Source organism: Propithecus coquereli, unplaced genomic scaffold (assembly GCF_000956105.1).
Source record: "Propithecus coquereli isolate 6110/MARCELLA unplaced genomic scaffold, Pcoq_1.0 Scaffold9, whole genome shotgun sequence".
Classification (NCBI taxonomy): domain Eukaryota; kingdom Metazoa; phylum Chordata; class Mammalia; order Primates; family Indriidae; genus Propithecus; species Propithecus coquereli.
Genome location: NW_012155284.1, coordinates 9,887,990 through 9,913,456, shown reverse-complemented (window position 1 = coordinate 9,913,456; position 25,467 = coordinate 9,887,990). Strand labels below are relative to the sequence as shown.

The 25,467-nt window shown below is 39.1% G+C and overlaps 2 protein-coding genes across 2 annotated transcripts in view; one reads left to right on the top strand and one right to left on the bottom strand.

The window, feature by feature from the left end:
- The window catches only part of MRPS27 (mitochondrial ribosomal protein S27), a 124,186-nt gene extending 109,854 nt beyond the window's left edge, over window positions 1–14,332 (bottom strand). Inside the window, exons 1-2 of the mRNA XM_012664592.1 lie at window positions 14,247–14,332; window positions 7,821–7,898 (exon numbers count right to left, since the gene is read on the bottom strand). Coding sequence (XP_012520046.1) covers window positions 7,821–7,898; window positions 14,247–14,319 — 151 coding nt within the window. The 5' untranslated portion in view covers window positions 14,320–14,332. The remainder of the gene's footprint in view (window positions 1–7,820; window positions 7,899–14,246) is intronic.
- Window positions 14,333–14,449: 117 nt separating this feature from the next.
- The window catches only part of PTCD2 (pentatricopeptide repeat domain 2), a 34,205-nt gene continuing 23,187 nt past the window's right edge, over window positions 14,450–25,467 (top strand). Inside the window, exons 1-4 of the mRNA XM_012664590.1 lie at window positions 14,450–14,585; window positions 15,906–15,998; window positions 19,645–19,774; window positions 23,733–23,850. Coding sequence (XP_012520044.1) covers window positions 14,474–14,585; window positions 15,906–15,998; window positions 19,645–19,774; window positions 23,733–23,850 — 453 coding nt within the window. The 5' untranslated portion in view covers window positions 14,450–14,473. The remainder of the gene's footprint in view (window positions 14,586–15,905; window positions 15,999–19,644; window positions 19,775–23,732; window positions 23,851–25,467) is intronic.

Genomic DNA, 25,467 nt, shown 5'->3' with positions numbered 1-25,467 from the left:
ACTGTAAATTTAAAAAAGAAATATATAAGACATTTGGAAAATGTGAATACTGATGAAATATTTAATGATGTTATGGAATTACTAATTTTATGAGAATGGTATTATAGCTATGTTTTAAAAAATCCTTATCTTTTAGAGGTATGTATCAAAACACATAAAATGATATGATAATTGGGATTTGTTAAAAAGTAATCTGGTGCGGAGTCGGGGTTGATGAAACATTGGCAGCGAATTGATAACTGTTAAAGCTGAGTGACAGTATATGGAGGTTTATACTACTCTCTCTCTATTTTTGTATATGTTTCTACATAAAAGATTTAAAAAGAGGCAAGAGAAGGGGGGTACCTATGAACCAATTGTATTGTACAGGCATTATTTGGATCCTGATTCAACCAAACCATTAATTAAAAAAAAAATTTATGAGTGTATCAGGGATATTTGAACACTGACTGGATATTTCATGATATTTAAATGACTGTCAATATTTCAGGTGTAATAATGGGATTTAAAAGCATCCTTATCTTTTGGAGATATGTATCAAAATATTTACAGATGAAATGATTTGCTGCCTGGGATTTGCCTCTAAATAATCCAAAAGATCGGGATGGGTGAGCAGAAGTAGAGATAAAAATAAAGACTGGCTATAAGCTGGTAATTACTGAAACCAGGTGAGGTATAAAGGGAATTCCTTATACCATTCTCTCTACTTTTGCATATGTTAAAAGCATTTTAAAAAAATTAACCTATAGTGTCAGAAGTCAGGATAATAGTTACCTTTGAAGTGAAACGTGGGGGCCATACCAAGAGCTTCTGGAGTGGTAGGAGTGTTCTATTTCCTACACAGGTTTGCTCACTTTGTGATAATTCATCGACCTAAATATTGTGATTTGTACATTTTAGTATGTATATTACGCTGCAAAACACAGTATTTTTTAAAAGGAAGAATTCTACTACTTTAATGCAAAGGGAAGACCCTCTGGCACTCAGGTACTACTACACTGTAATCACTGAGAAAGCTTTTTTTGAGTGGAAGGCAACAGAATACCGTATGACCCCAAGCAAATGTTAGACTCTAGCCTCAGTTTCCTCCTCTCTGAAGTGGAATAATAGCAGCTGCCTTAGCCGGCTGCTGTGAGAAGTGCTTAGCACGAGGATGGCACACAGCTGGCACCGAACGAGGGCTGCATTCTGGCTGTCAAGTCTGAGGGCCTGCCTGACTGCTGCGTCGGTACACCGCACCAAGGAGCGGTAAGGCGTCCTTCAAGCTGTCGGCGGTAATAAACTTCCCTCACAATGGGGGCCGGACAGACCCCCAGTAGCCCGCCCTGAAAGGTACTAACAGAAAACCACTAATGAGACTCAAGACAGGAGGCCCCAGAACTGAATTCCCATTCAGACAGACGCCGGAACGACACCGGCTGTGGTATTCCCGGGCTGGAGGCGAAATCCTCCAGCACACGGAAGCTCACACCCACACGCCGGCACCGCCCTTTGAGGACACGCTGTCCAATAGGGGCCGGAGAAAGGAATGCCTCATATCTGCCCTCCGCCCTCCTCCAATCAGCGAGCCTGTTCCGGGCACCTCACTGCCCTGCAACTCGCGGCGTCCAATCGCCGCGCTCCACATGCTGGGCGGCCCTATGCGTATGCGCACGCTCCCCAAAGGCCTGCGCTCTGTGCGAGCTCCCTGGCTGGGCGGCGGTTTCCCGCAGAGGCCACACTGCCATCTGCTGCTCGATCTTTAGGCAGCCAGCGACAGGCGCCCACCCCGATCACTCAGCGTGTGGCCTCACTGCCAGTAGTCGAATCCAAACACTCAAAAATTAGGGAAAGCAAGTGGTAATGTCACGTAGAAGAGAATAGTCTGTTTCAATGAGACCCTGTAACAATTACATTCTATTACACAGTAGGAAAAATATCCTCTCAAAAGGCCTCTTTTTATTCTAAGCAAGGTGAGTTCCAAAACCTTATTTCATCTCACACATTTTATATAGGGGTAAACTCAGGGGGCCTAGGCCCTCACTCATTCATTCCAGACATTTCTAGAGTACCTACTATATTCCAGGCACCGAGGCAGGCATTATCATCATCTCTAATTTATAGGTACAGAAACCCAGGGTAGTGACAGCTGAAAGCCACAGAACTGAGATTCAGACCCAGATGTCTGTCTCCCAAGTGCAGACTTTTCACATCACACTACATAAGAAAAGCCCAAAATACTGCAAGAATATAAGGCAGAAAAAATCAATTCTGACTGCATAGAGATTTGGGATGTATGGAGGGTATTCTAGGCAGAGGGGACAACGGCCACAGTGGCAGGGAAGAATTCAGTAATTGGTGGCTAGGACTGCTTTTCTAAGTAAACTAGTCTTAACAGAGAAGAGGACAATTACTTCCATGTGGTATTTATGCATTACAGATGAGTATGCTCATTCTTTGGCAAACACCTTCTGCTCACTCAGGTATCCATGACAACGTTCCCCTGGATTTGTGTGACTAGACCCAACACCAAGACACCAAACATAGTGGCCTCATCTCCTAATCTTCCCTGCATACCTTGGAAAGTATTAATAAGCTTTCTTGGAATTCATCATTCCTTTATCTGCACTTCAAGAGTACTTTGCTTATAATTCATATATGGCACATCAGAACAAGCCTTGCTGTATAATTACTTGAGTCCATGTTGGTCTTATCACTGGAACAGTGGTTCCCAAAAGGAGCAGTATTAGCACCACAGGGCATTTTAGAGTACGTCGGGGTATTTTTTGACTGTCACAACGACTAGAAGGCATTGCTGGCATTTAATGAGCAGAAGACAGGGAAATTAGATGACCTGCAATGCTGAAATAGTCCCATACATCAAAACATTGTCCCTCTGGGGACCCAGGGCTCTCGGTATGGAAGAATCGTGTGGGAATGAACTTGAACTGGAGGTACTGGTATGAACTCATTATTTCTAAAATATGTATGTATATGTATATGCACTGAAATTTTTCCCAGCTCTGTCTATTGAATGGTCCAAGAAGCAAAAATTCCACAGTAGCAGAAGGACAACTGGCACCTAGATCTTGGTTTCTAAGGCCATTCCTCACCAGAAGGAACCAGAACTCCTCAGAGAAATGGTTGATTCCAGGACTAGGTCAGAAAAGATAAAAGATGAGCCCAGAACAACTTGTTATATGAGAAAGTAAGAAAGATATAAAAGAAGGAGGTTGGGGGGAGATGGATGGAAGCCAGCTTGAAAAGGCTTCTATTAGCCAAATCTGGGACAATTGGACCACCAAAATAATTAAGGATGCTAATAAGTCATTTAAAAAATCCATGAATCGATGAGATTTAAACATAATGCATGATAATAAACAGATGACAAAAAGAAAAAAGGAAGGGCTCTTGCTTACGGTAGAATACTGAGTGCTAACTAGTAAATCTGGAAGAATTTTTAGAGTTGGAAAATCATCATTTTGCAATAATCATAGTAAAGATTCAGGCTAGAAGCCATGAATGGAAGCTAAATCTCAGAGGAAACTTTAGATCAGCAGCAGGATATTTGTATTGTATTAAAGTGTCCCCCGACAGATAGCCTATTAATCAGAATATAACAATACAACAGAGAAATCAGACACAGTTGACTGGATGATCATAGTTGGCATACGGATATCAGGTATGTCTAGATGTGATACCCTGACAGGGACACAATATAACTGACAGTATTCTGGCTGGGGAAGCATAAGTTGAATCTAATCATGAGAAAATAGACAAATCCAAAAGGATGAATATTCTATTAAAAAAAGAGATTGGATTCTTAAAATAATGACAATGTCATAAGAAACAAAGAAAGGATAAGGAACTATTTCAGATTAAAGGATACTAAAGACACCTAACAACTAAATGTAGTATGTGATCCTAGACTGGATCCGGTACTGGAGGAGCAAAAATGCTATAAAGCTGTGGTCCCCAACCCTTGGACTGGTTAGGGACTATGCTGCAGAGCTCCCCACCCCCCACCCCATCCATGGAAAAACTGTCTTCCATGAAACTCGGGGGCTGGGGGGTGTACAGCAGGAGGTGAGCGGTGGGCAAGCAAGCAAAGCTTCATCTGTATTTACAGCTGCTCCCCATCACTCCTATCACTGCCTGAGCTCTGCCTACCCCCACCCCTTCATGGAAAAATTGTCTTCCATGAAACTGGTCCCTGGTGCCAAAAAGGTTGGGGACTGCTTCTGTAAAAGACATTTTTGGGTCAACTGACAAAGATATGAATAGTAGATTAAAGTATTATATTAATGTTAAGATTTCTGATGTTGGTAATGGTGCTATGGTTATATAAGGATATCCTTACCCCAGGTAAAGTACACTGAAGTACAACAAACTTTCAAATGACTAAAAAAGTGTGTGTGTGTGTGTGGGGGGGTGTGTATAGAGAGAGAGAAAGAGAGAGAATGGGAAAGCAAACACAAATGAATCAAAATGGTAACAACAGGTCAATCTGGGTAAAGGTAGTGCTATGGTTTGAATATTTGTCCCCTCCAAACTCATGTTGAAATTTAATCCCCAATGTGGCAGTACTGAGAGGTGGGGGCCTTTAGAAGGTGATTGGGTCATGAGGGCTCTGCCCTCACGAATGAACTAATCCATTCATGGACTAACGGGTTAATGGATTATCATGGTTGTGGGACCAGTGACTTTATAAGAGGAATAGAGACCTGAACTGACACACTCAGCCCCCTTGCCATGTGATGCCCCGTGCCACCTGTGTACTCTGCAAAGAGTCCCCACTAACAAGAAAGCCCTCACCAGATGCACTCTATTGATCCTGGATTTCTTACCCTCCATAGCTGTAAGGAATAAATTCCTTTTCTTTATAAATTATCCAGTTTCAGATATTCTGTTATAAGCAACAGAAAACAGACTAAGGTATACAGTTCTTTGTAATTGTTTGTAAGTTTAAAATTATTTCCAAATAAAAAGTTTGCCCCACACGTACCACGCCATCTGTGAATGGCAGACATTCACACTACTAGAAAAATCTGTTTATAATTAACAGAACTCCCTTTTACATACAAAGTATTTTTTTATAATTGAAAAAAAGCTGAATTTTCCATAAGTGCACTTCCACATAAATTGAGGGAAGATAGACCTCTGAATCACTCAGAACTTTACCAAGTGCTGTGAATTTTGTAAGTAAAATTATGTCAATATAATGCTACTCCTAATATTTGAATTCACCAGTATACCACATCTGTACCCATCTACATGTTCATAGGGATGCTACATTTAAGTGCAAGCATTTAGCTACTTCATAGTTTCTTAGTATAGTTTTGCCTAAGCATTTATTTATATATCGAAATATGAGGGGTCTTCAAAAAGTTTAAGGAAAATGCATATTATGAAAAAAACTATGATGGAGCTCAAAATTTTTTTGTACCATAATAAACTCATACTAACTTGTTATAACATGTCTGCACAGGATCTAACTTGAGGAACTAAGAAGTATAAGACATTAGTTTGAAAAGAGCCCCTACCAGAACAACATGAATTCTGCTAAAATTGAAGCAAGAATGAACATCAGATTTCTGATGAAGCTCAGGTGGAAGAATGGTGAAATCATTGCTGTTTTACAAAAAGTTTATGGGGACAATGCCCCAAAGAAATCAGCAATTTACAAATGAATAACTTGTTTTTAAGAAGAAAAGAGACAATGTTGAAGATAAAGCCCGCAGACTATCCACATCAATTTGTAAGAAAAAATAAACCTTGTTCATGCCCTAGTTGAAGAGGGCTGACAATTAACAGCAGAAACAAAAGCCAACACCATAGAATCTCAATTGGTTCAGCTTACAAAATTCTCACTGAAAAATTAAAGCTGAGCAAAGTTTCCATTGGATAGATGCCAAAAACCCTACACCCAGATCAGCTGCAGACAATAGCAGAGCTTTCATTAGAAATTTTAAACAAGTGGGATCAAGATCCTAAAGCATTTCTTCTAAGAATTGTAACAAGAGATGAAACGTAGCTTTATCAGTATGATCCTGAAGACAAAGCACAAAAAAGCCATGGCACCAGGAGGTAGAAGTCCAGTCAAAGCAAAAGGGAACCAGTCAAGAACAAAGGTCATGGCAACAGATTTTTGGGATGCTCAAGGCATTTTGCTTGTTGAGTTTCTGGAGGCCCAAAGAACAATAACATCTGCTTATCATAAGAGTGTTTTAAGAAAGTTAGCTAAAGCATTAGCAGAGTCCTTCACCACGACAATGTTCCTACTCATTCTTTTCATCAAATGAGGGCAATTTTGGAGAGTTTTGATGGAAAATCTTTAAGCACCCACCTTATAATCCTGATTTGGCACCTCTGACTTCTTTTTGTTTCTTGTTTCCTGATCTTAAAAAAATCTTTATAGGGCACATATTTTTCTTTGGTTAATAATGTAAAAAAGACTGCACTGACATAGCTAAATTCCCAGGACCCTCAGTTCTCTAAGGATAAAGAGGTGGTATCATTGCTTACAAAAGTATCTTGACCTTGATGGAGCTTATGTTGAGATATAAAGTTTGTCTTTTTTATTTGTGTCTTTTAACTCCATTCTTCCCACAAACTTTCTTAAAAGTCCCCTTGTACATATTATTTATTGTAAGTTTCTTTCCTTTGGTTTCTCCTTTGTATCATAAAGGAATTATACTGATTTTAAAATATGTATAGATATTATGTATGAATTTAATTTCAGGATAATTTTTAAAAGAGTATTATAAAGTATTTGTTATAAAAAGGTTATCCTGGGTCTCTAACAGTGAGACTCTTATAGGGAGACTGTAAGTTCCTTATGCAGAGGCTATGATTATCTTCAGATCTTCCACATCTCTGCTTCGGCTGGCCCCTGCCATTCCAGAGCTCACAATCAACTCTGCTTGTGCGAACACATTATCAGGGAAGAAAATGATGATTTCTTTGAAAACTCCAATAACATACCCATTACAGACAGCAGTGTTCCCTACACTTACAGGAAGAATCCATAAACACAGGGGGACTTTATTCTTATCTGACATAAGCAAAAAAAAAAAAAAAAATCTGGGGGAAAATATTAGATCAGCACTGGAATTGATCCAAAAATTACATCGGGCTCTTAAAACTATCACCAATCTATTTACTTTATCAATGCTCCAATGATGTTATATATACTAAAAGGGCAGGCAGAACCGAAAGTCTGAAGTATGTACGTTTTTTAAAAGTGCTCATAGGGTCAGTGATTTCTTTTGGGCCTTGGTATTTTATAAAAGAAAGGCTGTTGTCTGTGTAAAATGACATAGGGAACAGGGGAAAAACAAGTATAATTAGGAGCCTATTGCCTGGGAAGATGTTAGCCAACTATCTTCCCTCAATGCTTACATAACAGTCTAACATTGCCTTCAAACCTCTCACCTGGTAATGAAATAGAGAAGAGTCAAAAAGGGCTCTGAAGACCACAAGACAAGTTAGGAAAGTAAAGAGATTGACAGTAAAAAAGGATGTAAGTATAAAATACAAAATTCTGTAAAACAGAGACAGGCTGCATAAAGACCATATGATAAAAATGGACAAAAAAGAAAAGAATTGTTGTTTACCTAACATAATGAGACTGTCAAGGCAAAAACAAAATATTAGAAATGTACAGTATACAGAAATGATTTTGCCATGTATAAAAGTTTCATTCTTTTTAAGGCTTAAAATGTGCTTATCTGAAATGAATCATCATAAAAGCATAATTTCATATATACATCATATGAGTTTATAATGGTAAACATATGTAATGACTGAAAATGACCCATAACAGCCCAATAGGTACCTACCAAGGTGACAATCTTCTTTTTCTCTTGTTTCCCATTTGTGGCTGTCCACATATGCTGCAGAAAGCAGGCATCTTTTACCTGAGGAAAAAAAAAATTACCTAAACAGGCACAGTTTCACACAGGTTCATTTTATGTATCTATTTTATTAAACATACCTTTGTCACATTTTCAACTACTAGATCATATATTTTAAAAATTCTAATACAATATTGCAACCAATACCGTATAGTTCACAATTCATTTCACAACAAAATGCATTCAACCTCTAACAAGTAGAGGATAGAAAAAAACTGAAAATTTTCACAGTAATTTTAAGGGTAAAAATGCTGATATTTTGTTCTATAACTTTAGGGCTAGGAGACATTTGTTGCCATTAAATTATAGCCCAGGTGAGCTCTAGCACTTCCTCTTAGAAGAACCCCAAAACACCTGCCGACTGTTGCTTAACTCATTAATTGAATGCCTTATAATAATTAGTCCTAAAAACATTTCCATCTGACTTGAGTCTACATATTTACCCCCAATTTTACATAAAGCAATTTCACATAAAGCATAAACATTTCCATTTGACTTGAGTCTGCATATTTACCCCTGTTTCGCATAAAGCTGGTCACCTTACCCAGCACCCTAATTGTAAATAAGAGAAACCCCCTAAGTCAACTTTGAGGTAACACACAAGATGGCATAGCTGTATTCCTGGCACCTGGCACAATGCTGGCCTGTAGCAATGTTCAATAAACATGAGCCCAAGGAATGAATGAGAAAGAATGAATGGCAAGTTCATCAAAATTAAAAACTTGTGTTTCAAAGGACAATCTCAGGAAAGTGAAAGTACAACTCACAGAATGGGAGAAAATATTTGCAAATCATTTACCTAATAAGGGACTTGTTCCCAAAATATATAAATAACTCTTACAATTCAAAAATAAAAAAAATAACCCAAATGCAAAATGGGCAAAGGATTTGAACAGACATTTCTAAAAATATATACACACATGCAAATAGCCACTAAGCACAAGAAAAGATGCTTAACTTCATCTGCCATTAGAGAAATGTAAAACAAAATTACCTAGACATACCACATGACACTCACTACAATGACTAAACTCAAAATGCAGATAATGACAGCTGTTGGAGAGGCTGCCGAGAAACTAGAAACTCATACATTCCTGGTGAGAATGTAAAATGTGTAGCTGCTTTAGTTTGGAAGTTCCTCAAAATGTGAACATGATGATCCAGAAACGCCACTCCTAGGAATATAACCAGGAAAAATGAAAACTCCTGTCCACACAAAATTTATACACAAAAGTTTGTAGCAGCATTATTGATAGTAGGCAAAAAGTGGAAACAATCCAAATATCAATCAATTGATGAATGGGTAAACAAAATGTGGTATTTCCTTATAATGGAATATTATTTGGCAATTAAAATATGAAGTACTGAGACATGCTACAACAGAGATGAACCTCAAAAACACTATGCTAAGTGAAAAATATGCCAGTTACGAAAGGCCACATATTGTATGATTCCATTTCCAGAAAAGGCAAATCTACAGAGACAGAAGGTAGATAGTGGTTGCCTAAGGCTAGGAGTGGGGATTGGGAAAGGTTGGGGGAGATGGGGAGTGATTGGAATTTCTTTTTGGGGTGATGAAAATTTCTTAAAATTGATTGTGGTGATGGCGGCACAATTCTGTGTATATACTTAAAACCACTGAACTGTATACTTTAAATGGGTGAATTGTATGTCATGTGTATTATATCTCAATAACTCCGTTTTAAAAAAGGGGGGTGCTGGGTGTGCTGGCATGCACCTGTAGTCCCAGCTCAGGTGGCTGTGGTGGGAAGATTGCCTGAGCCCAGGAGTTTGAGGTTACAGTGATCTATAATTGGACCACTGCATTCCAGATTGGGGGGGCTGTTGGAGGGGGAGAGAGACAGAGACCCTGTTTCTTAAGGAAAAAAAAAGGGGGGGAAACTGGAATGAATGGCAGATAATTACCTAGAGGTCATAGAACACCATGGCCAAACATTATTAGATATTCCCAGATCTACCAGGAAAGATGAATAAAAAGCCCATGGCATTAATGTTAGGTATATATAGCTGTCTACCAATTCAGAAGTAAAGAGATCTCAGTTTTAGTTTCAGTTTTACCTGCTGTTAAAAAATTTCAGATCCTGCAGTTGCAAATGGAAGCTAAATTAGATATCACCTAGATAGGCTGGGTGATAGCTAAGGTCCCTATATTCTCTGACAGTCTTTGACACAGAACCAAAAGCATCAATTCAGATGACTCATTCATAATTGACAGCAGCATTTCTATGCAAACTGAATTCCAAATTCTAAAACAAGGAAGACCTTTCCTTTCAGTGGGTAACAACGGCAGCCCTTCTTTATGTGAGCATGAGCTGAAAAGAGGCTATTAAGCTACATACGGTCATTCCTGGGTATCCTGGAGGGGTTGGTTCCAGGCCTTCCTGCTCAGATATCAAAAACTGAGGATGCTCAAGTCCCTTATAATGGTGTAGTATCTGTATATAACCTATGCAACCTGCCCTATACTTTAAATCATCTCCAAATTACCTATAATACCTAATATTAATACAATGTAATTGCTATGTAAATAGTTGTTATACTGTATTTTTACAGTATAATAATAATGCAGTATAATAACAAAATGTTGTATTATTTTTTTATTGTTGTATTGTTATTTTTGGTTTTTTAAAATATTTTTGAGCCACAGTTGGTCAAGCCCACAGATGCAGCACCCTCATATACGAAGGGTCGACTATATTCTAGGCTACCAGCTACTTGCTTATTTTCTAATTATTAGTATCTCTTATTCTCTACATCTTCATTCTAGCATAGTCTATATTTTGGAGTCAGAAAAGACAATATCTAAATCACTGCTCAAGAGTTTTGAACTGGGAGATAAAAAGCTGAGGAGGTGATGGTGGGGAAGGACAGAACTCCCAGAATGCCCTCTGTATGCTGTTGTTCAAGGGAACCACATGAACTGAAGAGAAAATAAATCAGGACTAGCCAATTTACAAAAGGTAAGCCCAGCAACATTTATTTACATATGTGGGTGTGTGTGCATTTTTCTGTTTTAAAAGTAATCATGGGTAATCATTCTCCATCTCTGTTGAGGGTATAATGAAAAGTAATGGAAGAATGAAGAATTTAAATTTGGCAAATAGGAAGTTTTCCTAATAGGAAACCAATGACAAATACAGAAATAAGTTGCCAAGTATGGTAGGCAGAATAATGGCCTCCCAAAGATGTCCATATCCCATTCCCCAGAACCTATGAATATGTTAGGTTACATGGCAGAGGGGAATTAAGTTGCAGATGGAATTAAGATTGCTAATCAGTGGATCTTAAATTGGGAGTGGTCAGGATTATCCAGATTGGCCCAGTGTAACCACAAGGGTCCTTTAAAGAAAGAAGAGTCTATTGGTCAGGGTGATGTGTGAAGGACAGAGTGATGAAGACTTGACTGGCCATTGCTCACCTTGAAGATGAAGAAAGCAGACCATGGCCCAAGTAATGCAAGTGATCTCTAGAATATGGAAAATGGATCCTATCCAACACCTGGATTTTTAGCACAGTAAAATCCATGTCAGACTTCTGACCAGTAGAATTGTAAGATAATAAATTTGTGTTTTAAGCCACTAACTTTGTGGTAATCTGCTACAGCAATAATAGGAAAATAATATACCAATACAGACATTCCATTTTCTTTTTCATATACCCGAGTGGATAAAGGACATTCCATTTTCTGTAAGGCTTTTAAAGCAGGATGTTCATCTTTCTGAGATACTTTACAAATGATACCATTCAAAGTTCTTTCCATCCCTGTAAGCGTTAATTGGAAGGTCTGTAATATTAACATTAAAACTAAAGAATTTCTATAAAGTCAGAGACAGAACTCTAAGTGGAATGGACAATAGCAAAGTGGGACACCTAGATCAGATTCTCAAACTTTAATATGCATATTAGTCTCATTAAAATGTAGATTCTGATTCAGTAGGGCTGGGTGGGGACACACTCTGCATTGTAACAATTTCCCAGGGCATGTTGATGATGCTAGTCCTCAGACCACGCTTGAATTAGCAAGGAGATGGATTGACCTCAGTCTCACAGGTTTAGGTCTCTAAGCCTGTTTAATCCCACTCTGAATATACCCCTCAAGAGTATATACAAACTTTTGTTGAAACTGCTTACCTTTCAGTTAGTCAGCTATTGCTTGGGTCAACAATATTCTTTAAGATACCATCCATTACAAAAAGAAATGTTTTTCCATTTAATTCTGAAAGAACTCCAAGGACCAGAATTTCAAAATTTGGTGAAGAAGGACTGGCTCTAACCATATCCTTACACATTTTATAGTTATTTTGATCTTTGATCAAACGTTTCCAAACATTTTTGCTACTCAAGGGGAAGTAGTATAATTGTGGAAACAGGCTTTAGAGTCACAAAGTCTAACTTTGAATCCTTGCCTTGCTAATAAATGCTATGAAAATCTGGGCAAATTACACAGTATCTCTGAGCTTCTTTCTTATATGTAAAATGGGGAAATAATGTCTATTTTGGTATTGTAGTTTAAGTGAGGGTATATGTTAATGTCCCAATATCCACTACGTAATAGGTGCCCAATAAGTTTTTTCCCCCTCTTCATATATTTAAGTCACTTTTTTACTTCATCTCAGTTCATTTTCCTTGCATTCCCTAGATCATTTTAGCTGCCCTCCTCCATTCTGTTTTAAGGAGAATCAATAGAAGCCTCAAGATGTTCCAAATAACGATTTGTCATGAATTTGTACAAAGTAGAGTGCTTTTCCTCTCTTTTCCTGGAATGGATCAAGATGTTTCAATGACTATAAGTCAAGCTCCTTATCAGCATCCCCAAATCCTGAGTGGTCCATGCTGTACTACCCTATGAATCAATCACCTCCCTTTCAGCCTCTAGTTCCTGACTTCAAGACTCCTTTCATCTATGGTTTAACCTAGTGCTTGTTTTCATTATAATTTTCTGCAATGATGAAAATGTTCCACTCTAAGCTGTCCAATACAATAGCCACTGGCCACGTGGGTCTATTGAGCACTTAAAATGTAGCTAGTGTGACTAAGGAACTGAAATTTTATTTAACTTTAACTTAAATTTAAATAGCCACATGTGCTAGTAACTACCATATTGGAATTGCACAGGTGTAACTTCCCACGAGGTCATCAGTTCAAACTGAGACCAAAACGCTAACTGGAAATTCTCTCAATTCACCCTTGTTAATTTCTGTTCTGGTGTTAGAATGATTGCCACCAAATATTCTAAGCAACCATGATACTCTTCCTGATCTACTATCCAGGGTCTTGTTTAGACAGAGAAGCATTTACTAGCGATCATAATTAAACATGCTAATAATAGCTACAACAGCTCATTCTCATTGATGCGGCAAGCACCACGCATATCGCTTTGCCTAATAATGTGTGACATTAAACATTTTCACTAGGTCAACCACTTAATCCTCAGAAAATTTCTGGCGGCCAACCATTAAGTTTCACGTTGATATTTAATGGTTGTTTTAAAGAAGGGTAAGCAAGAGTGTGTGTTACTTTTTTTTTTTTTTTTTAAATAGGGGCTAGGGGAGGTAGGTTGGAAAGAGGAGATAAGCATTGGAAACATCACGTATGATTATTGCATTTTAATCATATAACAAATATGTCTGTCAGGATTATGTGGTTAACATTACTGCAAATTTGGCTTCTGTAAATACTTTAAAACTTTCAATGTTTTCATCATCAGGTCTAAGTAGGCTTGGAGCGGCTGAGTAGGCTTTGAATAGGCTGCCATTCAATTCAGACATCAGTACTTTGCAAGTAACTATTAGCATTTATTACCTACACGTGGAAAACTATAGCAAAGAAAGGTCAATCAAGAGTTGTGCTCAAGGTCATCAGGTAAAATGAGATTAATACTGAAAAATTCTCCCACGAAGTGAAGACCAGGGATTTGGCCAAGTGTAAGGTGGTGGGGAAAACACCTAGCTGACGCCCCTCCGAAGAAACCTCAGAATGGAGAAAAATGTCAGAGCCCCAAGGGTAGACACATTTGGGTTTTTCAGGGTCTACAAAAAGACAACCACTCTAACACAAAAATCAAGCAAATCATACGCAAAATCCCTCAAGCCATAACCTTCCTCTGCTCTTCACACCTTTGGATGGGGAGGTTCTACTATTTTAAAGAAGGAGACAGATCAGAGACCTTAACTCCTTTTTCTGTGCTATCAAACACCCCACAAACTTTCTCTAGCAACCAGATTCCAGAAGTATTTTCTCTCCTCTTGAAAGCCCATCACTCCCTTTACTCAAGGAACAGAGTAATTAGGGACCTAATAAAACAGCCCCACCAAGGCGGCAGCCACCAACCTGCTGGGGAGAGCTGAGGCAGAATCACTTTCTGCACCAGGAACATTCCGCGCCGCACTATGGAGGCCGCCATCTTGGCGCATACCAAACGGAAAGTCTGTGGGGGGCGGGGCGGACAGAGGAAGGGGAGGGGTTACAGCCGAATTGGACGAATTCCGTCCGGCGTTCTTGGGACTGACGCTCCGCCCCTTTTCCCGGTTCCAGCAGTTGGTACAGTCCCGGAGAGTATGGCTGCCGCATTTCGACCCTCAAGAGAAGTTCCGCTGCGAGTGTTGCGAATTTCGCTGTATCCCGGGGTGGGAGGCTCCGGTTCCAGTTGCTGCCGCTACCCTGTTGGAGGTATCGGCAGCCTCAGCCGGTGGAAGGAGGGGAGGGATGGGAAAGAAAGGAGCGTTAGACCCCAGCAGGCATCTTTTTAGAGCAGTCACACACCGGCTGGAGCGTGCTCTTGCCCTCTAGTTGCGCGTGGATGTAGCCGTGGCCTCTGGGGGTCGTGGATGGTCCTAGTCCCTGGAAACCGAAGGACGGTTGGGGTCTTGGCCTCGGGCTGTGGTGCACTCCCTCGGAGGGGGCGACATTGCGCTCCGGGAACATCCCTGCCCCTTGGGTGTACTTTTTCTGCAGGGTTTGGGAGCGGAGGTGTTAGACTCCTTGAGTTTGAAGCCTCAGTTCTGCTAACAATCTAAGAGACCTTGAGCAGTTCTCTTCATTTTCAAAATTGTTCCTTAACATTTTTATGGAAAGGGTTAAATCTGAAAATGCTAGTGAGTGATAATAAAAACATTCAACACTTTGTGTCAGGCATTGTTTTGATGCATTTTACCTATATTAATTCCTTGCCTCTAGATAACACCCAGTAAAAGAGGTACTGTTCTTTTTCTGCATTTACAGAGGCGGAAACATCGAGATTAAATAATTTGCCCAAGATCAGAGAGAATCAGTAGAGGTGGGATTTGCACATGGCCAAACACAGACCTGCTCTTCACCACTTCCCTGTGACTGCCTTTCTATAAATAAATAGCAATTTTTATTGTTGCCTTGTTATTACAGCACATAGAATTCTTTTAGTGAGTGATTCTTTGGCCAAACTTCATCCATTTTATCTCATTCATAGCTGAGGATCCTAAAGAAAGGATGCTGTTTCCCAGAGTTGTGATCAGTGGTTTCTGACATATCTTGAAGATACATAACCCCCTCATTTCACAAATAACAAAACTGAGAGTTGCAGTGGTCACACTTCAGCTTTTTCCATTACACAATATGCTTCTCCCTAGATAAGCCCAAAGTAGATATGCCTGTTTTGCGTTTAAATATTAGCTATATTTTAATGCCTTTGTTACCCCTTAACCAGATGGCAAATGCCTATTTGTCCTTCAAATCCCAGCTTCCTGTCTACCAGTCCCCACATACTGTTAATCACTACTAAGTCCTTTCACACCACAAATAAAAATTGTCTTACCGAGGATTTGCATTTTCCAGTAGTTTGGAAATGTTTTCTCCCACCAGGGTTACTGTTGTATTTAGTACCTGTGTAGATGGATCATTTATAATAGATGAAGATAAGAACAGTTAATTAGAGGCAGTCAAGCTCTACTCATGTTATTTGCTCACTATAAAAGAGCGAAAATGATTTTACTTTTTTCTTTTTCTAATTTTTAGCTAGAAGATACCTACTTACAGATAATATTATGAAATTAAAAGAATTTCAGCATAAGAAGGTGGCTGTTGTATATAATCTTCCTGGCACCAAAGGTAATGGAATTTATTTTTTAATTCTTTCATGGATCTGTCAGTCAGGTTTCCTCTGTTTTTATCGCTATTCAGTCTCTCCTTCAGTTAACCTCTCAGAAAAAATTGAGACCATTTATTCTTATTTCCCTAGTCTACATTCACCTTTCATCTCACACTCTACTACTACAAAGTCTACAGCTCTCCTCTTATCCCAGCTCCCATGATGCCAGAGAAATACTAAAACTAGTGCTACGATTAGTCCTTTCTAGATCTATGCCACTCAAAGTATGGTTTGAGGAACAGCAGCATCAACATCTATTGGGTGGTTGATAGAAATACAGACAGAAAGACCCCAGATGATTTATATGTACAATAAAGTTTAAGAGCTCTAGATGACTGACTTTCAAAGTTTTTGATGTAGAGGAGGCATGAAAACTGCATTTTATGTTTCATCTCCAATACACACACATATATATCTATATATAAATGAAATCAAATGAAACAAAAGTGCTATGTGTGAGGATACATTTTGATATTTTTCATTCTGTGCTGGACAAGTCAATAGGATCAAAGATTTCTTAAACAGGAGAAACTTGACTATATGAAATCTGGCATTTGCTTTGAAAAAAATCCAATGTATTTGGGGAATGTAGAGGAAACAGAATTAGCAAAATATTGGCAATTGTTGAGGCTAGGTGATGGGCACTTGGGGGAAGGGTCATTATACTGTTCTCTCTACTTTTGGGTATGTTTGAAATTTTTATTATAAAAAGCTAAAAACACAAGAAGAACACCACCCTAGGTTCTATTCCTTTTCAGCATTTGAGAAATCCTTTTGCATTTATTCCCTCCCTCCTGCACATAGAGTTCTTCCCAATACTTAAAGCTCCTTTATGAACACATCCAAGACTTTTCTTTCTTTTAATAACGCTTTTTTGTCCTTACTGACTTTTCCAGCTCTAGGCCCAGCTCTCCCTCCTCTAATTGCCACATGTTTGTGAGCACCTGATTAAGACTTCCTGCCTCCATTCCCTCACAGTCCAGAAATCGGTGTTCCCTTGCTGCTCCACTAATCATACTGACATATAACACCACCTGCAGGACAAGAACATAATCTTTGGCATGGGGGAGAGTATATTTGTCTCTAGTTTAGTAGACTCAATCTAGATTTCACTTCAGTCTTGTCTTTTTACCCCAGGTATTTTAGAGCTATGTAAGGTTTGCAATTAGGGCTCCATGTCATTGTCTAGTTGTTATTTCCAATTGTCATGGTCTTTATAAGGCTGTGACGGTTGCGCACATGTTCTGAAAGGCAATAATCAGTGCCAATCTACTTCATTGTTAGACTGCTATTTATAAAATCCTGTCAACCTTGTCACTTTAAGAACCCGTGGTGGGGCTGGGCGCGGTGGCTCACGCCTGTAATCCTAGCATTCTGGGAGGCTGAGGCGGGAGGATCGTTTGAGCTCAGGAGTTCGAGACCAGCCTGAGCAAGTGTGAGACTCCGTCTCTACTAAAAATAGAAAGAAATTAGCTGGATAACTAAAAATATATAGAAAAAATAAATTAGCTGGGCCTGATGGCGCATGCCTGTAGTCCCAGCTGCTCAGGAGGCTGAGGCAGAAGGATCGCTTGAGCCCAGGAGTTTGAGGTTGCTGTGAGCTAGACTAACGCCACGGCACTCTAACTTGGGCAACAGAGTGAGACTCTGTCTCAGAAAAGAAAAAGAACCTGCGGTGGTACTCTGTTGTACTCCACACTATGTACATGCTCGCCCCACTGGCTTCCTAGCTCTTCCATAATGGTCCTGACCTTTCTTGAGTCCAGTGTGGTTTCTTGTTAATCTAGTCACAGCTTTCCCGTCCATACCTTTCACCCCCAGTTCTATTCTATTACTCATATCGATACCTAGAATGCCCCCTCCTGTTTCTCTAACTCTATTCAGCGGCTTACTTCCTCACCAGTACCCCTCCTTTTCCACCAAACCTGGTCTGTCCTGAGTCATGATAGGTGTTGTAATAGGACTCTCCTGTCCACTCAGAGTCATAATAGGTATCATAGTAGAACTCTTCTTTCCTATTACATTTATAGTCATTCACATGTCACCTCTTCCATCATTGTTTTCAGACAGCTTTATTTAAATATGTCTTGCTCCTAAATAGACTTTAAGCTCTTTGAGGGCAGGAACTATGCCTTATTCTTCTTGGTGTGTCTCACACAAAGAAGAATACCTCTGAATATGAATGTACAATATAAGCACTTAAATGTTGATTGATTTGTCTTAAAACACAAGTTACATCTTAAAATTTTGAATTCTTAAGGTTTTTTAAGAAGAATTAAGAGATATAAAATGTAAAGTCGTCTCTTTGAGATCTTATAGATTGGAAATTGCTTAGAAATATTTAATAGACTAAATCCTCTTAGATCTAACAGGTGACAGAAGGAATGAAAATGAGAACAATAATGTCTTATTTACTGGCAGTTACTATGTGTTCAATGCCTTACGTACCTCATCTCAGGTAACCCCATGAGGTAGGTATCACAATCCTCACTTGACACGAGAGGAATCCAGTCTCATAGACAAGGGTCTCCCCCAGAGCATGCAAGTGGCTGAGCCTAAATTTCAGCCCAGGTCCTTCCATCTCTAAAACCTTTAACATTATGTGGTTCTAAAAATAAAGATTGGAACATCTACTGCATTATCTCAAACCTATTAGGGTTTCTTATAAATCGAAAGCTGTGTCCACCTCAGCTTCTAGTTCCTGTGTTTTTAATGTATATTTTGCCATTCCTTTCAGCAGCATTCCTTCAAAGCTCTGGGCCTGGAACAAATCCTATAGTACTTCTTGGCAGCTTCTGATACTGACAACAGTTTTGCCTTCTGGAAAGCAGATGCTTGCTTGGTGCCTGCCTTGCATCTCACCCCACATTTTGGTGAGAATACAGCCCCCTCCTGTTGCCAAGAAGCAGTGCCTCCTTTTGGTGTTTGACTGTCCCCTAAGTGGATCAGATGCAAAGACAAGGAACAACAATGCGGTGTGATGACCTTGAAATGCTGCTATCAGTAGAAGAGTGTTTGCTGCTGTTTAGAGGACTGTTTTGCCCCCTACCCATTACGTAAAGCTGTGGCATGCTTTCTAACAACTGAGTAAAGAGAGACCAAGAGGAATGAAAGAGAGATGAAGTTGAATCACATGAAAGAAGCACAAAGTATTACTGAATTGTGTAGGTCTACCATTGTGGATAAACCCCCCTCAAGTCACATTTTTCTTTTAGTTTCCCTGCTTAGTGCTCTGCCAATTGATGGTTTGGGTATCTAGCTGCATTTTCTTCATTTTTCTCATGAGTCACCTCTAAATTCAGTTATCTGGGCTAAGCCTCTCGGACAGTAGTATACCTGAGGATTGCCTAGAGAATCAGAAATGCCTATTCCTGTGGTCCTACCCCCAGAACTTCTGTTTTAGAAAATCTTGAGTGGGCCTGGGCCGTCTGCTGACTCTCAGTGCTCTCAAGGAGATCAGCCAGGGATGGGAGCTGTGTGTCTGTGAGCCCCTCTCATGCCCCTTGGCAGTGAGTGGGGGTACAGGCTTCCTCTTCTCCCTGAGGTCAGACTCCTTACAATCCCAGTCAGCCTCAGTGATGGCCACTGTACTGTGCTTTCTTCCAGAAACCTATTTTAGAAACTTGGAAGAGAAATTGACCCAGAACAAGCTCATCTTGAAGGAGGAGTTGAGAACCTTGCTTCATTTATGTGAGTCCCGGGATGATATGGAGCTGGCTAAAAGTGTCATTTACAGGTGAGGCATTTCCTTAAAATTCTGCCACCTTCATCTCTTCTTACGCTCGTCTCTTCTTACTCTGTTCCTTTCCCTGAGCAATCTCATCCACTTCTGAGATTTTAACTATCACCTCTGCATTGATGAATTCCAAATCTCTTGTCCAAATGCCTACCTTGCACTCCAGACATTTACATTCGTTCATTGAAAAAACAGTTATTGGTGCTATGCCAGGTGCTAAGGATAGAAAAACAGATAGGAGGATAGAAAAACAGATATTATTTGTGTCTGAAGAAATCACCAGCCTATTCACTAACTCCACTTACATATCCCCTAGGTCTTCAAATTCAACATATACAAATTTATTCGTCTTCCTGTGTTTTCTATCTCACTAGTCACTCAGGGCAGATAATTGGGAGCTTCCTTCCCCTTAATCTCATTACTTCTCCTTCCTGATAGGAAAATAAATCCTATTACTTCCACTTCCTTGAAATTTCTCATCTCCAGCCCTTCTCTCTCTCCCCCTATTACCAGTGTCTTAGTTCAGGCTTTAATGTCTGTCTCTTGGATCACTTCACTCCTAATTATTCTTCTTCTTTCAGTTTTGTGCCTGTTATACCTTTCTGATCCATTATTAGGGTTTCCTGTGTCAGAGGGAACTCACATGTAATTATAGCCTGCTGTTGGTTAAGCCAGCAAAGGTTTCACTTAACAGGGAGCAGTGTGACATCAAATCAACAGGCTTCATTTCTGAAATTAAGTCCATTGCTGCTTTTCACCATTCTTTAAAAATATATTTATGTACATGGACCTGCATTTATATTGTACATTTATAGAGAGAAATACAAGATTATCATATATAGAATACTAGAATGTTATGTACCAAAAGTTAACTGTGGTTCTCTGGGAATTAATAGATTGTATATTTTTTGTTTGTCTAAATGTATATCTTTCTGATTTCTCAAACTTGTCTACAATGGACATTATTAATTTTATATGAAACAATTAATGTTATTTTTAAAGTAAAAAAATTAAATTAAATTAAATCTGTTTAAAATTTGAAAAACACCAAAAAAGTAGAAAGAAAAAATATATCCCAGATTCTGCTTTTTCAGTTATCTGTTGCTGCATAACAAACCATGATCAAACTTAATGGCTTAAAACCATGACTATCTATTATTTCTCACAATTCCATGGGTCAGGAATTGAGGTCCATCTCCATCGGGCAGCTCTTCATTGGCATTGGCTGAAGGCACACACTCACCTGTAGTCAGCTGGGCTGTGCTGTTCTGCAAGGTCCAAGAAGGCCTCTCTGATGCTTCTGATGCCTCAGAGCTCCTCCATGTGACCTCGCTCTCCCTGTAGTGCCTCACCATTCGTTCATTCAGCTTCAGCTGCACCAGCCCATAGTACAGGTGGGAGCCACCAGGCCTTATGGAGCTGCCTGGAATTCACACAGCTCTTCCTGTTTAAGGCAAGTTACCTGGGCAGACCAAAGTCAAGGGGAAATGGATTCTACCTCTGGGTGGATAGAGCAGTGTGCATATGCAGGGAGGGAGGATTGATGGCAGCCATCTCTGGGGCCCATCCCCTACATCTAAGAAATAATTGTTAGTACTTTCATATATTTTTTCATAGATTTTTTTTTCCCATGCAAAGATTTTGTGGCTTTGGTAGGTTTTATTTTACATAATTATAATTATTATCGGATGTATGATAATATTTTCTTATTTTCTAAGTTAATATAACATAAATATTTTTTCTTGTTAATTATATACTTAGGAATCATATTTTAGTGGCATCATAATATTCTATTCTATGTTAAGATACTTTAATTAACTATGCCCCTATTGTTGAACATTTAAATTATTTCTAATTTTTCACCAGTATAAATAGTGCCATGATGAGCAACTCTCTGCATAAAACTTACTCTTGGTTTCATTTTGGTCATCAGAGGATATGAACTTTTTTAAAGCTTATCTGTATAACTGTCAGATTATTTTCCAAAATGGTTATGGTAATTTATAGTCACACTGTATCAGAAAACTTAATTCTGTATTTCAGTTTTGCAAAGTTATGTCATTTGAGACCCTCTGGCTTGTTTTCCTCTCACTCTTTTTACTACCCAAAGCTGTCAGACATTTGTAAGAATAGCAGAATGAGATAACAACTTTGAACACTCTTTCCATTTTTATTTTTATCATAAACATTCGAAGTATGACTCATAATTCCTTTATTGATTCTAATAACTCTCTACCCAGCTGTCCTTTCCTTGTCTACTTGGAGACAGCTGGACAAGTGGGAAGATGGGTGGGTCCGTGGCCCAGCCAACCTGTTCTCTCCCTGAGTCAGGAAGCCCACGGCTTGGAAAGGGGAATTATAAACTGAAACATAAGCCGTTTATAGAGCCAAAAATGAGGAGCAACTTAATCCCCTCATAATCTTGACCAAATGCTGTTGTTTGGTTTAGAGAGGGATTTTAGATCCTCTTACTTGAATGTTTCTTGTCCAGAAGGCGATTCATTATCTCATTGACTTTCTAACACTTTTATTAGTGTGAATGCCATTTAGAATGTGAATGTCAAATTGGGAAAACTTCTGTTTTTGCTTTCTTTTGTTTTAATCTGGCACAAGTTTCTCGTGATTACTGAAATACGTTGATTTTAAATATGCTTTCCTTAGCGTGCCTTATACTTTATAAGAGCTTACATGTATTGAAGACTTGCTGTGTGCCAGGCACATTGTCTCATTTAATCCTCACAAAAAAACTCTTCAAGTTGAGTTCTCTTCTCTCCATTTTACAGATGAGGAAACTGAGGCACACAGTGGTTAATTAATTTGCTCATCATTACTGAGTTTGTAAGTAGAAGAGTTGGGATTTGAATCATCTGTTGGGAATCAGAGTCTGAAAACCCTTAATTAGTATATTATTTTGCCTTCTGATAATTTATAAGTATTGTAATGAGGCAACGAATATTATTTGTAAGTTCTATAATTGGATTGTGAAGCGTATCTTTAAAAGTACACATCTTCTTTCTAGTTGGCAGTACTTATGTTTAGAATAGACTAGCCATAATGCTACTCTGACTTTCCTCAGTGATTTTTAGCAGAAGATAAAAAGTATTCTGTTTCATAAAGTCTGAGTTTTTCCCCCGTGGGTATTTTAGATTCATTCGTTACATGAATCTGTATGAATATGAAGATTCATAATGAATAAATCTTCCCAAAATGTGATTTACATGTAATCATGAGGTGCTTCTTTTGTCACCAGATTGTCATCTTGGTGTCTAAAGCAGAAAGAGTTGGTTATTGAGAGTAAATTTACACTGGTGATTTACAGTTCTGCAGTTCTGACTGGCTACCTGTAGAAATCTCAAGCCACATACTACACGTCATTGTGTTTAAAATTAGGCTTTTCCTAAAACTAAAAATTTCAAAACTGCATTTAACTTGTTTAGCTAGGTGATTGTAGCTCACATGTGCCTTTCCCCAAGCTCAGAAAAGCAGAGAGATTGCTGTCAATTGTAAATGCGTCTGTCGGTGTCTGCCATCCTCTGTGGGGATGAGCACAGAGCATCCCCGACTCCTTTCTTTTGTCCTCCTCTGGGTGGGGCTCTTTCTGATGCACTTGCAGCTGCGAGGTTCCTGCTGTTTTCTAATGTATGCTCACACAGTCTCAGCAGGTCGTTACTAAATTTGGAGAATGATTACAATGTACATTTTTCCTTTATTTCTTTATTTCACAGGATGTCAGCCTCTAACAAACTCTTTGTTTATTTGTTTGTTTAAATGCCCGGTATACTTCTGCACTCCAGGATGCCTCTGTTGTCTTCACCTCTCCACTTCTCCCCCGCCAGACTGGGAGAGCGCCTCGTTCTTTATTGTGTCCACAGCACCTAGCATGCTGCATGCCACGGTCTTTGTCCCTCCTTTTTTCTGTGTCCTACCTTTTGGCTCATTGAATCATTTTGATTTCCAGGTACCATGCAGAGAACAGAAATGTCACTTTGGGGGAATATAAGTTTGGACCACTTTTCATGAGGCTATGTTATGAGTTGGATCTTGAGGAGTCTGCACTGGCGCTCATCAAAGACCAGGTTATTGTTTTCTGATTGCTTTCCCGATGGGGTGTTTTTGGTGACATTAGGAAGGGCATCTCTTCCATACACATTATTCCTGGGTTAGATTTTCAGAGATAGGCCACTGGGCTGAATGAGTGAGCTTTTCCATTCATTTTTAAAGTTCCCTAGAAGTCAGTTCATGTGAAGAGGTGTAGGGATCTACATTGGTGTAGAGCAGGTGTGGAAGAGGTATAGGTACAGATTATAGGGTATCCACTACTTTGGATGTGTGTCGACCTGGGGCATACATCCTCTTTGTGAAGATTCCAGCGGAGAGTAGTTTGACAAGCTGCCAATTTAAGACTGACATTCCTATCCTTCACCTGTTCTCAATTTTGTATTTGCATTTTTATTTCTGGTTGAAGACTATATTTGTGAAGTACTTTTCTATTTTCAAAATGCTTTCACATAATTTTTTTTCCCCTAAAGACAAAAATAAGTAATTATTTTTTCTGTTATTTACTGAATATTTACTATGTCCTCAGCATTGCTTAAGCACTTTACATGTTTCATTTTATTTGTTTTTCCCAATATCCCTGGTGAGGTAGATATATTATTTCCATTTTACAGATGAGGAAAATGGGACCTGGAGACATTATAAATTTATCCGTGGTCAGAAACATTTGTTAAATTTTGGGGCTGAGTCTGGCCACGAGGTGTATTTTAGTATATTTAGGAATGTACATAACGAGGTTGTTCTTTGTGCCTCTTGTTCTTTCCCATGTATGGTGTTCTCTGTGTGTGGTAGGACTGTTAACTCTAGGCTTGCCCTTCTTTAAGGACACCTGTGTGTTAGAAAGATGACCATAATATGTTAGTAAGCAGAGAAAAGATAGTTTCAGAATAATACAGATGGTTTGATCCTATTTTTTTTCTAAAAAAGAAAAAATATATCCCAGATTCTGCTTTTTCAGTTATCTGTTGCTGCATAACAAACCATGATCAAACTTAATGGCTTAAAACCATGACTATCTATTATTTCTCACAATTCCATGGGTCAGGAATTGAGGTCCATCTCCATCGGGCAGCTCTTCATTGGCATTGGCTGAAGGCACACACTCACCTGTAGTCAGCTGGGCTGTGCTGTTCTGCAAGGTCCAAGAAGGCCTCTCTGATGCTTCTGATGCCTCAGAGCTCCTCCATGTGACCTCGCTCTCCCTGTAGTGCCTCACCATTCGTTCATTCAGCTTCAGCTGCACCAGCCCATAGTACAGGTGGGAGCCACCAGGCCTTATGGAGCTGCCTGGAATTCACACAGCTCTTCCTGTTTAAGGCAAGTTACCTGGGCAGACCAAAGTCAAGGGGAAATGGATTCTACCTCTGGGTGGATAGAGCAGTGTGCATATGCAGGGAGGGAGGATTGATGGCAGCCATCTCTGGGGCCCATCCCCTACATCTAAGAAATAATTGTTAGTACTTTCATATATTTTTTCATAGATTTTTTTTTCCCATGCAAAGATTTTGTGGCTTTGGTAGGTTTTATTTTACATAATTATAATTATTATCGGATGTATGATAATATTTTCTTATTTTCTAAGTTAATATAACATAAATATTTTTTCTTGTTAATTATATACTTAGGAATCATATTTT